The sequence below is a fragment of the Peromyscus leucopus genome, chromosome 7 (assembly GCF_004664715.2).
Source record: "Peromyscus leucopus breed LL Stock chromosome 7, UCI_PerLeu_2.1, whole genome shotgun sequence".
Lineage (NCBI taxonomy): Eukaryota > Metazoa > Chordata > Mammalia > Rodentia > Cricetidae > Peromyscus > Peromyscus leucopus.
Window position 1 is genome coordinate 93396170 of NC_051069.1, and position 17383 is coordinate 93413552.

General features: G+C 41.6%; 1 protein-coding gene across 3 annotated transcripts in view; it reads left to right on the forward strand.

Moving 5' to 3' along the window:
• The window catches only part of Cpne4 (copine 4), a 482832-nt gene that overhangs the window by 130952 nt on the left and 334497 nt on the right, over positions 1-17383 (forward strand). For all 3 annotated transcript variants that reach the window (XM_028869893.2, XM_028869897.2, XM_028869896.2), the window contains exon 2: positions 6754-6934. In XM_028869893.2, the coding sequence (XP_028725726.1) occupies positions 6754-6934 (181 nt within the window). The remainder of the gene's footprint in view (positions 1-6753; positions 6935-17383) is intronic.

Genomic DNA, 17383 nt, shown 5'->3' on the forward strand with positions numbered 1-17383 from the left:
GCCATGTGTCAAATGTGGGATTGGTGAAGATCTTTTCACATTCTGTAGGCTGTTGTTTTTTCCTATTTACTGTGTCCTTTGCTTTACAGAAGCTTCTCAGTTTCAAGAGGTCCCATTTATTAATTGTTGCTCTCAGTGTCTGTGCTACTGGTGTTATATTTAGGAAGTAGTCTTTAACATCCTTAGTCATCAGGGAAATGCAAATCAAAATGACTCTGAGATACCATCTTACACCTGTCAGAATGGCTAAGATCAAAACCACTGAAGACAGCTTATGTTGGAGAGCATGTGGAGCAAGGGTAACACTCCTCCACTGTTGGTGGGTATGCAAATTTATACAGCTACTCTGGAAATCAGTATGGAGGTTTCTCAGAAAACTGGGAATCAATCTTCCTTAAGACCCAGCTATACCACTGTAGTGATATTGTGTTCCCCAATATATTGTGTACCTTAACAAACTTATCTGGGGTCAGAGAACAGAATGGCCACTAGATAGACATAGAGGGCAGAAAATGGTGGCACACACACCTTTAATCCTAGCATTCTGGAGGCAGAGATCCATCTGGATCTCTGTGAGTTCAAAGCCACACTGGAAACAGCTAGGCATGGTGACACATGGCTTTAATCTCAGGAACTAATGGCAGTAAGCAGAAAGGTATATATCTGGAGGAATAGGAACTAGAGTCTGGTTAAGCTTTTAGGCTTTTAGGAGCAATTCAGCTGAGATTCATTCTGGATGAGGACTCAGAGGCTTCCAGTCCAAGGAAACAGAATCAGCTAAGGAATTGGCAAGGTGAGGTGGCTGTGGCTTGTTCTACTTCTCTGATCTCCCAGCATTCACCCCAATAACTGGCATTGGTTTTTTTTATTAATAAGATCTTTTAAGATTCATGTTACACACCACTCTTGGGCATATACCCAAGGAATGCTCAATCATACCACAAGGACACATGCTCAACTATGTTCATAGCAGCATTATTCATAATGGCCAGAACCAAGAAACAACCTAGATGCCCCTCAACCAAAAAATGGATAAAGAAAATGTAGTACATATATACAATGTAGTACTCCTCAGCAGGGAAAAACAATGACATCATGAAATTTGCAGGCAAATGGATGGAACTAGAAAATATCATCCTGAGTGAGGTAACCCAGACTAAGAAGGACAAACATGGTTTGTATTCACTCATAAGTGGATTCTAGATGTAAAAAGGCAAAGGATAACCAGACTACAACCTACAAATCTAGAGAAGCTGGCTAACAAGGAGGACCCAAAGATGGACAAATGGATCACCCTGGGAAGAGGAAATAGATGATCTCTCTATGAGTAAACTGGGGATGAGGGATGGGCAATAGAGGGTAGGGGATGTAGAATGAGAACATAAGGGAATTTGATGGTTGAGTTGGAACAAAGATAGAGGGGAAAAGCAATGAAAGAGATACCATGATAGAAGGAGATATCATGGGGATAGGGAGAAACTGGGTGCTAGGGAAGTTCCCAGGAATCCACAAGGATGACCCCAGCTTAGACAACTAGAAATGGTGGAGAAGGTGCCTGAATTGGCTTACCCCAGTAATCAGATCAGTGAATACTTTAACTGTCATCATAGAGCCTTTCTCCAGTAACTGATGGAGGCAGGTGCAGAGATCCACAGCCCAGCACCAGGCCGAACTCCAGTCCAGTCAAGGAGAGAAAAGAGGGATTCTATGAGCAAGGGGCATCAAGATCATGATGGGGAAACCTACAGAGACAACCAAACCAAACTAGTGGGAACTCATCAACAGCTGTGGATTCTGCACGGGACTGGACTAGGCCCTCTGCATAGTGAGATAGTTGTGTAGCATGATCTGCTTGGGGAGCCTCCTGGCAGTAGGATCAGAGTCCATCCCTGGTGCATGCACAGGCCTTTTGGAGTCCACTTCTATGATGGGACACCTTGCACAGCCTTGGAGCAGGGGGAGGGGCTTGGCCCTGCCTCTACTAAATGTACCTCCCCATGGGAGGCTTTACCTTCTTGTAGGAGGGAATGAGTGGTGGGTTGGGAGGGGGAAGCTGAGTGGGGGTAGGAGAATGGAAGAAGGGGATCTTTGGTATGTAAAATGAATATAAAATTTTTTTCTTAATTAAAAAAAAAAGATATACCATGTTGTGTGACAACCTTTCCTGGGGAAATGCAACATAGAAATCTCATCCCAGGTGGGGAGCCCAATAAAGACCAAAGTCCAAGTTGGTGGATCAGTGAATTTTACTGGGGTTACTTACAGGAATGCAGATGAGGGGTTAATTGCAGGAGCAAAAATGACTCAAAGACAGCTGTGTCGCCAACTCTCTACTCTACTCTACTCTAGCATGGAGATGGCTCACAAACCCTGGGAGCCAGTGCAGAGCCTGCGGGCAGCTCCATGTGTTAGAGAGTATCGTTTCCAGGTGCCTCAGGTGGCTCAGTTGGTCTGAACCTCTTCTGGGTAGCTCAACTGGTCCTTGTTTCTTCTAGGACGTTTTGCTTCCTTTAGGAGGCTAGGCTTTTCTGCGAATCTTTGCAGCTTGTCTTGTCTGAGAGTGACTTTCAACAGTATGTTCTATCTATTTATTATTGGAAGGGAGGGGCCTAGTGAATCTCATTTGTTTCAGGGACTTCCTGAAGCTATTTTGAGTTGCTTCTTTCCTGTCTGAATGAGCTTCCCTGACAGATGGAATGTATCAGTCTTGGAGAAAAACTGCTACACAACCACTGATAATTTTCAGTTGTTTTGGACAACTTTTGGCACTTATGACTAGATTGCTACCATTTTAGAGTAGGTAAGATGGCTGATGGGAACCTCATACCAGGAGCAGAGATGTGTGTCACCTCTGACAGCCCATGTGGTTTCTTATCCTCATGACAGTATTACAATCAGAAGTTTCCTTTGCATTTGCGGAGGTTGGGTAGTTGAAACTGTATGTTACCATTTGGAGCCCACTGGACAAGGTCCATGTGGGGAAAACAAAAAGCATTGTAGTAATACACAAATGGGAAACTGAGGGAAGATGAGACTGTGGGACCATCTGCACTGTAGAACTTAAGCAGTTCCCCTCTGATCCCTTATACAGCACACAGGGACACATGGCCATCTGTCATAAGGACCAAGAGATGACTTCTATGGAATAGGAGATTCTTAGGGAGTCAGCTACTGCTATAGAAAGGACACTGATGGGAAGATAAATGACCTGTCCTGGGAAACTGAGGATACAGCTCCACAAAATTAGTGGAGCAGACACCACTGCTTTCTCCTTGCTTTGTGAACCTCTAAGATGTAATAGCTCATGCTTGTGGCTTCCCTGGCGATTTGCTTTTTTGAGAAGTGGCTGTGAGCTTTTAGAGGGAGGTATGACCAGATTACATGGACTTCAAAGGCAGAAGGACTTTACAGGAGTGAGTTGAACTTCACTTTTAAAGTAATAGGGAGAAATCTTAGTGATTATGAGATATCAGTAGGATGATTTTGTCGTGTAAGAAGCCAGACAATGAAAATAATAGCCACCAATTTGAGAGCATTTACTGTATCTAACATTGTACAAACCATCTGGCATGCATTATTTCATATACTCTTTACAGAAACTTTCCATGGTGCGTGCTACTATCAGACAGGTTGGGGGTCCTATTCAATGTTTCATAGTGAGTGGAGGAGCTAGAATTTAATAAGGTAAACCTAGAACTACTTTTCTATTTGATAGAGACTCTTGCATTATACATCACCATTAAGACTGGTCTTAGAGGAGTTAGAAGGATGACCTGAGGTTTAAGAGCATTTGCTGCATTTGCTGCTCTTTCAGAGGATCTGAGTTTGGTTCCTAGCACCTACACAGCAGTTCACAACTGTCCATAACTCTAGTTCCAGGAGACCTAGAGCTTCTTTTGGTCTCCATGAGCACCAGGCACACACAGAGTTACATGCATGCAGGCAAAAGATTCATACCTGTAAAATAAACATAAATAAATCTTAAATAAAAGACTGGCATTAGAGAAGATGCTCCACTCTCTAGGAAAAGTTTGCTTATTCTTTATGGAGGCTGCACCTCTGGACAAGGACAGTGTGAGCCTATGAAGGGACAGTGGGTGCGGTTCCCAGAGAGAGGAGAGGCTACCAGGATGGCAGAAGAACGCTGTAGATTCCAAGGAACCCATGAGAATCAAGAGTTCGAGATGACACTGACCTATTACAAGCTGGCAAAGTCCACAGCACGCTGCCTACCCTGTCTCTCCACATTTATCTCTCCTTTCTTTGCTTTTGCAGGGGCTTCACTTCAGGCATGCTTTGTCTCTTACGTTGCTCACAAGTCGCACAAATACAGAGACTGTAATCTATTAAGCCATGAATTTACAACCTGTTTGTTTCCTATATTTGAATCACGATTATTTGGAAATAGAAAGGAAGTATGGCTGTGGAGGCTGACACAAGTGAAGGATGCTGGTCATGCCCATTCTTGGTAGATTTGGACGTTTCTACACTGAGGCTTTTGCATGTTGTGGTCTGAGAGTGAGAAAGCTGGCAATGGAGCTCAGCTCTGCCATTAGAATTATTATGTGACCTGGGCAAGCAGCCAATCCTCTCTGAGCTTAAATTTTCTAACATGTAAAAAACAAATACCCCAAACTCTATTAATGTTCAGTTGGTAGACAGCAGAGTTGCTCTCATTTTTCAACTAATTTCCCCAACACCTTTGAAAAAAAAAAACAGGATGGTAATTCTCCTCAATCACAAATGCACCTTAACCTGACATTTTAGAGAGGGGTTGGCACATATTTGCAGACTACATAGTAAATATTTCAGGCTTTGTTGGCTCTGTAATCTCTGTTTTGGCTACTTAGTTCAGCCACAGATAATAAGTAAGTACATGAATATGTGTATATGACTATGTCTCATTAAAACTTTTCTGATGTGTATTTGTGTGCCCATGTCTCAGTACAAGTGGTGTCTGTGTGTGCACACATGTGTCACAGCCAAGGCACAGCCATCACCCTGTGAAAGGTGGTGTGGTGTGTTCATTTGAACTACTAGGAAGATAGCAATAGGGAGAAACTAAATACTTGTGGTAGAAGGAAGGAGATGGGGAAGAACTGCCCTAACTTTATACGAGAGATTTCACTGTAAGACACCAACTCCACATGAAGATTGGGAGGCCATTGCTGATTTCCCTGCTGAATCTAGAAGCATAGAGCATGCTGGGAGGATTCTAATCCCAAGAGCATATTCCAGCATCTTTATAGGCTTGCCCTTTGCAGTGGAGGGAGGTGTGGGTAGCCTCTGTCTGAGCAATGCATGGGTAGCCTCTGCCTGAGCAGTGCATAGTATTACTGTGAAAAACATCAAGTTGAACTGGGCTGGAACCTGTTGTGCAAACCCATACCTAGTGTTCCCAGGAGTTCAGAATCAGAGGTCTGGGGTTGTTTTATTATTTTATTTTATTTTTCTCATTTTCACTCTTTAATTTTGAGTCCTAATGTGGTAACTGGGAGTCTAGAAGGGCAGGGGAGAGTGGACTCAGATACTTGAGATAGAAAAGCCCATGCTGAGGTTTCCATAGGTGTTGCCTTGCCAAAGGCATCTTGGGAAAGTGAGCCAGAGTTCAGAGGTAAGAAACTTGGATTTTACCTTCAGAGACAAGACAATAGACTTGTCTGCTCCATTACATAGGAGGGGAATTGGAGTTTAGGAAATCACAAAGAACTGAGGGGCCAGCAAGATGGCTCGGTGGGCAAAGGTGCTTGCTGTGCGGGTGTGTTAGTCTGAATTCTATTCCTGGAACCTGTACAGGTAGAAGGAGAGAACCAACTCCACGAAGTGGTCCTCTGACCTTTACACATGCTGCACAGTGAACATGAACCTGTACTCACAGACACACATAACACAGAATATTAATTAAAAATAATAAATGAGATGTGATAAAATTGATAAGTCAACAGATCAGTTAAAAAATCCACATAAAGCTTATAGTTACTATAAATCTGGATTGTGCTTTGCAGTCTGTTTCACTAATTCATTAATTTTATTTAATGGATTAATTTTTTTAAATTTAATTTAATTTAATTTTACAATATAATTTAATTCTACATATCAGCCACAGATTCCCTTGTTCTCCCCCCTCCCACCCCCCTCCTCCTCCCCTCTCTTTCCCCCCATCCCACCCCCATTCCCATCTCCTCCAGGGCAAAGACTCCTCCAAGGATTGAGATCAACCTGGTAGACTCAGTCCAGGCAGGTCCAGTCCCCTCCTCCCAGAACAAGCCAAGCGTCCCTGCATAAGCCCCAGGTTTCAAACAGCCAACCCATGCAATGAGCCCAGGACCCGGTCCCACTGCCTGGATGCCTCCCAAACAGATCAAGCCAATCAACTGTCTCACCTATTCAGAGGGCCTGATCCAGTTGGGGGCCCCTCAGCCATTGGTTCATAGTTCATGTGTTTCCATTCGTTTGGCTATTAAAATTTTTACTGTGAAAATCATACGAGAAAATGGTGATCTCAGCCAAGTGTGCCCGCGTCTGTTTGGGAAGCTTCATTTTGGTGGTGGTGGGAAGGGCTGTTTGTTACCTGCTTCACTGAAGCTGCTAGCCAGTTGGAAAGTGAGATAATGAAGACTTTCAACGTTCAAATCTGTGTGCCGAACAGTTTCCCCGAAAGGTGATCTGTTGCAGGAAGGGGCGGGTTCCCCCCTTTGAAAAATTGCAGTGACTGGCATGTCATTTTTCTTTCTTTTTATTTCCCTAACACAGAATGAAGAAGATGAGCAACATTTATGAGTCAGCTGCCAACACGCTGGGAATCTTTAACAGCCCCTGCCTGACAAAAGTCGAGCTGCGTGTGGCGTGCAAAGGCATTTCTGACAGAGATGCTCTGTCCAAGCCGGACCCCTGCGTCATCCTCAAGATGCAGTCCCATGGGCAGTGGTTTGAGGTAGGCTTGCCCACAGAGACAGACAGAAGCCTGGCTGGACTATCTGTTCAATTTAAAAACAAAACAAAACAAAAATACGTCCTATCTTGAGATGGTTTATTCCAAAAAGAGAAAGTTCCAGAAAATTTTAAATAGAGTCATGTTTCTGTTTATCTCACGATGTTTTAATATGGCTGTTTTGAAACTGTGATATTTTGACAATTTGTGAGCCTGAGAATTTCAAGATGTTTATGATAATTACTGAGAGATAACTATAACACACTCTGTCCTATACCCAATTATCAACAATGTGTTAACAGGTCAGAAACAGGCTTCCACCCAGGACACAGACTGGGCTGGGTAATAAGATGGATGTTGCAAAAACTGAGTCCACAGAGACAAGGCAGAATCCATTGGTTATTATGTAACCATGAATATTAATAACCATGCTCCTAGGATAGGAGGGAGGCTCCTTGTTCTGGGAGAACACATTTGGGAAGTTGAGAGAGAAGTGACTACTCAGACGGAGTCAGTACAGGGTATAAGTTTTTCTAGATTGAAGGAGGAGTCAAGGAAGACTGACATGAGCAAGCCTGTCCTATAAATCTCTGGACCCCAGCGCAGTCTGAGGGCAAGCTCTGGACCTGGGAGCTGTGCTGGGGTCCAGGGATATTTGCCATAATGAGCTAAGTAAGACTAGAGGCCAGTCCTCTGGAAAAGCTGTGAACAGAATGGCAGGAGAGGAGCTGACTGACCTGAGTTGGTTGCATCACAGGTCTGTGAGGGATGGCACAAATTTTAAGGGGTGCTGTGGATCTCAGAACCAGGTATCTTAGAGCCATGCAGGAACACATTAGCAGTGGTAGAATCCAGCCTCAAGGCCCTGAGGAATCATTCCAAGTCCATGGCATTGGGCTACTATGTTGGATATACAACCTTAATCTGAGTTGGTTCTGGACTAGAGAAAGAGAAGCGTGCTGTGTGCGTGCGTGCGTGCGTGCGTGCTGTGTGTGTGTGTGTGTGTGTGTGTGTGTGTAAATCCTAAGAGGATTTGGCAGTGAAGAAATTCACTGAGGTGGTGGATATGGGAGGAAGAAGGAAGGAGCTGTAGGCTATCATGTTTGTTAAGTGGTGTTGGAAGGAAGTGAGCCATGAAAAACTCCGGAGTCCAGTGGCTCACTGGGTAATGGTGTAAATGGAATGGAATTGCTATAAATTAGTCTTCAAGAGTGGTGATTTCCCATTTGTCAAGAGATGACTTGGTATTTTGTTTCATTTATCTGGGGAAGGATTTGATCTTTTGGTTTGTTTGTTTGCCCATTAGATTTTTAGCCAGCCCATCAGGGGCCCAGAAAAGAACAGCTGTAGGGAAAGAGGTGGGATTCTCTGCATCCCCTGGACTGGCTTGGCTAGAAGCTATGCTGATAAATGCTCATATAGACCTGATGTCACTTGGGGAAGAGCAGAGATTACTGTGATACAGGGGTGCATCATACGATGTATGTGGTTTTGAGTGAAACTTAAAATAATGTAACTTACATTTTATCCGTGACTTATCAAAGACTATAAGTGATGTGATGTAGAAATACCATGTTCTGTAAACAAAACAAGGTGGACAGAAAGAATATGGCTCTATTCAATATTGTTCTGCTTGTACATTCAAAAGACAGTTTTTAAACCCAGGCAGTTTCCACAGCCTGAAATTTCTATTACTATTTTAAACTTACTGAAGGAGCTGGTATAGTCTTTTGGTAGTTTATTTGGAAATACTGCAGGTTGAGTTCTACAGATATTTTTGCTAGTATTGCTTATTTATAAATCAAAATATTGCATCTGAGCACCTGTCTTAAATAAGGATTTTTGTTACTGTTTTATTTTTTTAGTTAATGATAAAAATAAGGGTGTCATTATGGCATTTTCATATATATGCATCTTAGTCAGTGTTCTATTGCTGTGAAGAGATGCCATGACTTATAACGGAAACCATTTAAGTGGGGGCTTGCTTACATTTGGAGGTTTAGACCATTATCATCATAGCAGGAAACATGTCGGCATGCAGGGAGACATGGTGCTAGACAGATAGCTGAGAGTTCTACATCCTCATTGGCAGGCAGCAGGAAAAGAGAGATACTGGGTCTGGCTTGAGCATCTGAAACCCCAAAGCCCACCCCCAGTGACACATTTTCTCTAACAAGGTCATACATCCTAATCACTGTTGAGTAGCCCCACTCCCTAATGACCAAGCATTCAAATATATGAGCCTGTGGGGTCTGTTCTTATTCAAACCACCACAATATATATTATCATAGGTTGCCCTTATTAGTGTCCCACAGGTCCTCTTCAGTCCCTCTTCCTCAATTCTTATGGTTCCTTTCCTTCCCCCAAATAGCTCTGTGTGTGTGTGTGTGTGTGTGTGTTCAGGTGTAAATTTTGCCTGTGAGTAGAAACATGCTGTATGAGTCAGGATTCTCTAGAGGAACACAAACCAAGAGAATGAATATGTATTAAAAGGAGATTTTTAGATTGGCTTACATGATATGTGTGATCTGGTTCACTCAACAATGGCTGTCTTCACATTGGAGAAAGACTGAGAACCCAATAGCTGTTTGGCAGTCCCCATCTGGCACTGAAAGCCTGATCTTGGAGAGTCATTGGCCCTTAGTCCTTACTGGAAAGCTGATGAATCTGGGTTCCAGTGCCAGCGGAAGATGACAGTCACAGCAATAGAACAGAGATACACACAGTACCCTTGGGAGCAAGGTAAGCAGCTGAATAAAAGCCCCCTTTCCCCTTGGATCTCTTGGGCTTCTTTGAAATGATGCTGTAGACCCTGCAGGAGGGACTTTCTCCCTCAGTTAATCCTCGCAGGAAAATCTGCTCAGTTCTGTGTCTCTTAGCCAATCCCAAATGAACCCATTTGCAATCTCTTAGGATCATCCCTGCAGTCTTCTCTCCTGTCTTCTCTGTTTATGAATAGGTAGGAGTGTCTCCAGCAGACATGATAGGAAGGATTATCGTAAGATTGGAGAGGCAACATATTGACTCATGTAAGCCTATGATAGCAACCACTTCTTTGAAAGGGAGTTTTGATAGCTGTTCATGAGCAGATGGGATTCAGGTGAGGGGAAGTGTGCCTGAAGAAACGGTGACAGGCAGATTGGAATCTGAAATTAAGTCTTACATTATAAATGCAAAATCTTCCTTCACTGGGGTTTTATGTATCAAGGCATATTTTTCCCCTAAGCAAGATCTTATAGACCTTGTTGGTGAACCTTTAAAAAATCTCAACTACATAAAATTAAATGGAATGAGTACAGTAGGGGAAAGTCACTTTTTGAAAATTAGCAGAGAATAAATTGTTTTCTGAAGCACCTTTTATGCTATCTAAGTATTGTCAATTATTGTGCATATTGCTTTTCTGTCTTTTTTCTCTTCTGACAAACATATTTTTAAACATTTTTTTAAATTTTCATTTTTAATATTTGTTTACTTAGTATGTGTTGAGGATGAGAGCATATTTGTTCCAAGGCGCATGTGTGAGGGTCAGAGGACAACTTGCAGAAGTTCATTCTCACCTTGTACTCTGTGGATTCTTGTTATAGAAGTCAAGTTGTCCAGCTTGGTGACAGGTGCCTTTACCCTGTAGGCCGTCTCACAGGCTCTATTTTGACATGATTCTTAGGCATGTAAAATGTTCTTTTCTGATTTTACTGCCTAGAAGTATATGCCCTTTCCACATTACTACAATTTTGATAAATGTAATTTTCAAGTTGCATAATATCCTATCAAATCAATTTACTTAAACCGCCATCCTATTTCCTAACTTTGAAAATGCCTTTTAAAAAGCTTTCCTTTAAGTAATGCCAGGCTGAACATCTTTGTGCACAAAATTTTTCACTTATTTTTGGATGGGTTCCTAGAAGAGATGCTGTCAAATTAGAACTGGTGGGATGAAGGATAGGATGGTTTATTTTGTTTCAGTTTTTGAGAACTTCACACATGGGCACTGCATTTACATCATTCCTGCCTTTCCTGTGTCTTCCCCTCCCTCCCCAAGTCATAGCCACTTCTTTACTATTGTTGCATATACACATATGTATGCGTGTGTGTGTGTGTGTGTGTGTGTGTGTGTGTGTGTGTGTGTGTGTGTGTGTATACAACCTACCGAGTCCATATAGCATTGCTCATATATACATGTGCCCAGAGCTAGCCACTTGGGATTAGACAAGCTGTGACTAAGTTTGTCCCTGACAGAAACTGATTCATCCTTTCTCAGCAGCCATTGACCACCTGTATCTCTTCATCTATTGGTAGGACCTTGTGGAATTTTCCCTCTCTGTGTTGACATGTCAACTGGTATTGTTATTATGCTGGTCTAGTTCAGACAATCATATTGTTGAGATTTTATGAGTGCATTTTACCTGTCATGCCTAGGGGACACTATCCAGCAGGAGACATCTTGTTCCTCTGGCTCTTACATTCTTTCTGCTCCCTCTTCCATTAGTTCCCTTGAGGCATAGGTGTATGGGTCATGTTGTAGAAGTATCAATTAGCGTTGGCACTCTCCAGTCATTTATTCTCTGCATTTTTGCCTGTTTTGGATTTCTGTAATAGTCTCCATCTGTTGCAAAAAAGAGGCTTCTTTGATGAGGCATGAGAGCTACACTTATCTGTGCCTATAAGGAAAAATAAAATAGAGTCACAAATCACATTAATTTAAGAAAGTGGCAGTAGGAGGTGCTTCTCTAGGGTCTATGACCTCTGTGGCCACAGATAGTTGTCTGGGTTTATAGTACCAGGCATGGATTTCCTCCCTTTGAGATGGCTAGGAAAACAGATCCTATGCCAAGCAGCTGTCAGAAAGAATTTATTTTGAATGACTATTGGTTGTAGTGGGTAGCCATTCCAGCTTTGACCTGGAAGTTCCAACCCTGTTGAGGCTTCAGTAATGGTCACGCCTACAAGGAGGGGCTGAGAGAGGATCCTGAAGACCTGAGATCCGGATGCACTGGCTTTCTTGGTTCCTGGACCCTGGACACTAGAGGTAGACCGAGCAGAGTTCTCCAGAGAACACCGCCGGACAGCGCTACACCTTTCCCAGACTCTGTAAACTATCCATTCACTTGTAAGTTACCCCACAAAATAAACCTCCCTTTTAACTACGTAGAGTGACCATAATAATTTCACCAATAATTGGTGAAGGAGTTGAAACTAAATAAAGGATGCAAAGTAACTCTGAGATGAGAACCAGAAAAATTGGTGCTTTGCTTAGGGCTGGAAAAGTGGTATTTTAGGGCAAACTTGTAAAGTTGGCTGAGATCCCATTGTCAAATACTCAAAAACTGTTCGGGCTAGTGTGTATTCATTGCATCAACAAAACAGAGACCCAGTTACTAAAAAGTGTGCCAGCCTACCACTGAACAAGAGGGATGAAAGGAAGAGTTAAATATTAAAGACCCAGCAGGTGCATCGCCTAGGAGAAGCTGAATCCATGGAGGTGGGGTTGGGGGAAGGGCCTACCTGCTGAAAGCCAGAGAGAAAGTGGTGAAGCGTGTAGAGCTGGAGAAGCTGTAGCTGGTCATTTCCCTTTCTGTTGCTTTTCCATCTCCCACCAATGCCTTCTATTGGACAAACTTTGTCAGAAGTCTGCTAGCAAAGTTTGCAAGAAGAGAACATAAAAAGTATTTTAGACCGAAGAGGCAAGTAGACGACACATAGACCTTCCAACCACCCACTCGGAGAAGCATGTACAATTACAAAGTGGTGAGCATTTATTTAGTGACACCACCTACTTTCTGATGCAAGTTCCAAAAGTGACTTTTACATCCTCACATCTATGCTAGAAGAGAGGAGCGACACATTTAGTGAAGGCCAGCAAGCCTGAACTGTACTCAGTTGGGAGATTTATTGAATTGTAGACTTTTCTGTAGCCATGTACTGGAGAGGACCTCGGTGGCCAGAGAGATTCCTATGTACAGAACCACAGAACTGGGGGAAGGGCTTCTACCCAAGGTTTAATACTGCTTAAATTTCTCAGTATCTTCATCATGGGAAATCTGAGATGCTAAATAGTGAAGAGATTGTTGAGGAGCTTTGAGGCGAGACTCAGAAAAACAAAGTAAGCTTACCTTTCAGTGAGAGCATTAGAGTTTGGCAAAAAAAGGGTCTTTCTCAGGAGTATCCAACCTTTTGACATTTCAACATGATGCTGTGGTCTACAAACATGTGGGCCGCATCCATCGCTATCTGGGAACACATTTGACCTGTGGCTACAGGTTGGACTTGCTCGATGGCATGTCTAGCAGAAATCTCTGCAAAGATTGACATGTTGTAGAGCTACTCTGTCCAGTGAGTGGTAACTGAGCGCGTAGACTGTGGCTAGCATAACTAAGAGTTAACTTTGGAATTACTTAATTTTAACAAATGTTTAAGTTCATTGTAATTGTGACATTGAGATTATGAGCATTTGTGGTGGGGAGGAGAGTGGTCTGAAGTGAGGGCATGAGCAATGAAATTAAAATTTGATATTTGTTGTTTTACTGCTTCTGATTACTGTGGAGTTTTTTCTTAATTTATATATATGAGTCAGCATGTATTATCCATAAACCACATATATATGTGGTGGCCAAGGAGGCCAAAGGAGGCCAAAGGAGGGAATAGGATCCCTTCTAGACCTGGAGTTATGGATAGTTTTGAGCTGCCATGTGGGTACTGGGAGTCAAACATGGATACTCTGGAAGAGCAGCCAGAGCTCTTAACCACAGAGCCATCTCTCCAGACCCCACTTTATTTTAAAATGGAATTCCAACAGAGAAAGGATCCCATGATACTGTGTTAACAGCTCAGGTTACTGCTATAGCAGATCTAACTATTTGAATAAGTCTTTTATAGTGCCCATGTACTTAACTGACATGACTTTACTGAAAGAATAGAAAACTTGCAACTTGGGTGTACTTTCCAAACAGCAAGTTTCAGACCACACTTCACTCCCTTAGTTTTGGTTCATACCCATTTATTAGAATCTCTCATTTTCTCTCTCTAGCCATAAGATGAAAGTATATGGTTAATGAGAATGTAGGTTTTCTCAGCTTCTGATGAGGTGTGGGAATAATTCCTTCTTGTCTCTTGTGAGTGCTGATGCATTCATTAACTCCTGGAACTACGCGTTTGAACCAGGTGTGATAAAGAAAGCTTCCCAGAGAACTGAGATGTAGACACTCATGACCCGAAGGCTTTGCCTCTGTTCACTGGAACATCGGCTCCCTCCTAGGCATTGTTGGATGTTTTCCATGGAGCAAGGCCAAGCTGATGATTGTGTGGCTCTGGGCCCAGATCCTATGAATGGCAAGAACTTGTCATCATGGGGAAACCCAAATTGCATTGCAGACTTTGAAGATGTTGCTTCAATCAGTGCTAATCCCACTTTTACACTTAATTTTAAGATATGATTATTGGGCTCAGAGGATATGCAACTTAGGACTAATCACTCTTGGATTAGTTCCATATAAAAATATGTTTCAGTGAATCCTGGGCTTTGACATTAGCCAGAGGTAACAGTTAGTAATAATTAGCATTGTTATATTTAACACATCATCAATGAACTCTGATATAACGTTATTATTAGTGATGATATCATATGCATATAGCCCTTTATATTCACTATCTCTGCTTACATTATTTAATTTGCTTCTCATAAAAGCCCTGTGAAAAGGCATCATAGATATTAAAATTAAGCACAATGTGTACTGAGCACCATGAGGAAAGCATGATGAAAGTCCCTAAAAGTGTAATTGTCCAGAAGCACTCACTGTCTTTGATATAAAAGGCTGAGGCTCAGATACACTTTGAGAAAGAGCTTAAAAAGTTGTTGATTTAGATTTGTTCTTATTCCTGCTTGTGTAGTGAGCACAACAGGATGATAATAAAAATTGATCAGTATTCTACTGCTCTTTCAGATGAAGCAGGGATGCAGACAGATCTATACACTGACCTATGACACAGCCTGGGGAATTCTTCCTTGGAGATGTCTACTGAAGCAAACCCAGGCTTCTTGGCTTCACCACAGAAAAGAATTTCAGGGTGAGCCATTGTTACACACAGTTGGGAGTTGGTTAAGAGAAAAGAAATGCTGAGAGAAGAGTAAGACACACCCAAGTGAATGAGTGTGAGCTTCTTAAAGAAGAATGATGCTTCATTATCTTTATAGTAGCCATGTATGCCATTTCAGTGGCTTTTAAATTTGTTACCATCAAAGGTTAGTCAAGAAACCTAAATGAGCACAGGTAGTTTTTGATGGGTCCTGACAGGACTACAGTGGAAAAGGTCAAACTCTAGGGCACAGAGATGCAGGAAGGTAGGATGTCATCATTGTAAGCAATGCTAATAGTCTTGTTTGTGAGAATCCCAGAGACTATCTGCGAGAGGGATGAGTTCATATACATTAAGCCCTAAGCCTGGTTTACAGCTATTTTAATATGAAATATCTATATATGAGGGGAATACTGTCTGTCCTGGCAACTTTCACAGCCGGTGTTAGTTGTGCTGGAATTCCTGATTCCCAGATGGTGACAGGCCTCAATCAATCCCCTGGGGGAAGGGCTCATCTCCCTTCAAACATCCATGCAATGTTTCCAGTCTTTCTAACCTTCCTTGGCGCCACTATTTTCCTTTTTCTTTTTTCCTTCCCTACTCCAACCTATCCAGATGCAGGTTTGGATCTCCATATGTTACAGCTTTCCTGTTAGCAACACAGAGGGGCATATGAGTTCATGTGTGTCCCAGAGAAGTGGGTGATGAACACTTTTAGCAATCTCTTCTCAGACAGTGTGTGCAGAAATGAACTCTGTGGAACATGGCTCTTTCATGCTTACAATGATTATGAGCCATGACCATTTTGTGAACAGAGCCATTGTAACATATCCCAAAAGAGTAGTTTTGAGACATAATTGTTTAAAAGTAACTTTAGTGAGACAATTTACATATAAAATACATCCTTTTGCAATGTTTTCCTGGATGAGTTTTGACAAATGTGTGCACTCATGAAAACATTATCCCAACTAACACATAGAATATTTCCTAAGATATATTTTAATATATACAATGTTAAATCATACTTAATTTTCATTTCAACTTTATTTAAGGTCTAATTATTATATAAAAACTGCATATAATCAATGTATATACTTTGATAAGTTTAGGCATGCATTCTAATATCCCCATAATCCAGCTAATAAATGCATCCATCACCTCCTTAGGCTTCCATGTGGTGCTTAGGTTTTGTTTGTTGTTCACGATGGTGAAGACACTTGATGTGAGATTCATTTTCTTAACAGTATTTTATAAACACTGTAACTAACCACAGGCAGTATGTGTTAGTGTTCACCTCTAAAACTTAATTTACTTTATACAGCTGTTACTTTGTGTAACTTAAACAAAAGTCCACTCTATCTTCTCTGTGTCCCCTAGCAATAAGCATACTATTGTTCTTTTCTGTACCTCTGACTACATTAGACCCTCACATAAGAGGAATCATACAGTGTTTGACCTGTTACTGACTTATTTCACTTAGCCCGGTCGGTGCTGTCCAGGTCCATGTGGTCTGAGCCTCATATGGTGAAAATGCCTTCCCTTTTAAAGCTGACTGATATTTTATTGTATGTTTATGCTATACTTTATATTCATTTGTCTGTGAAAGGATAGATGGATGTTCCCATGCCATGCATCTTGAATAGGCTGGAATAAAAACAGAAATGTAGATCCTTCTAGATCCTTGGGAAAGATAGCCAGAAGTGTGTTTCTTGGATCATCTGGTAGTTCTGTTTTTAGGGTATGCACTCCATATCCTTTTCTTCAGTGACTGTTGCATTTTCCATCCCTAACAGTAGCATACAAAGACTCCAAATTTCCCCAGCTTTATCAGCACCTTGATGTCTTTGAAAAAATAATAATAGTCACCCTTCCAGGTGTGATGTGATAGCTCGCTCTCGGGTTGATTTGCATTCCCTCATGATTATTGATATTGAATACCTTCTCATATGTCCATCACCCATTTTTATGTCAACTTCAAGAACTGTCAATTTCATGTAGATTGTTTATTTTTAAAATCAGGTTATTTGCTCTCTGTTGTTATTATTTTGTTTAGTCACTAAGTTAGTTTAGGAATCCCTAACATACCTTGGAAATTAGTTCCATGCCAGGTAAGTAGCATCCAAATGTTTTCTCCCATTCTGTAAGTTGCCTTTACACTCTTATGACTATTTCCTCTGTTGTATAGAAACATTTTAGTTTGATACAATATCACTCATCTCATTTTGTTTTGGTTGCTTATGTGACTTGTGTCAAAGCCAAAACAAATCCTTGCCCAGGTAAATATCAAAAATGTTTCCTCCTAAATTTCTTCTAGGAACTTAGAGTTTGAGGTCTATTCATTATGAGCTGATTTTTTTATTACATATTTTTTATTAAGGAATT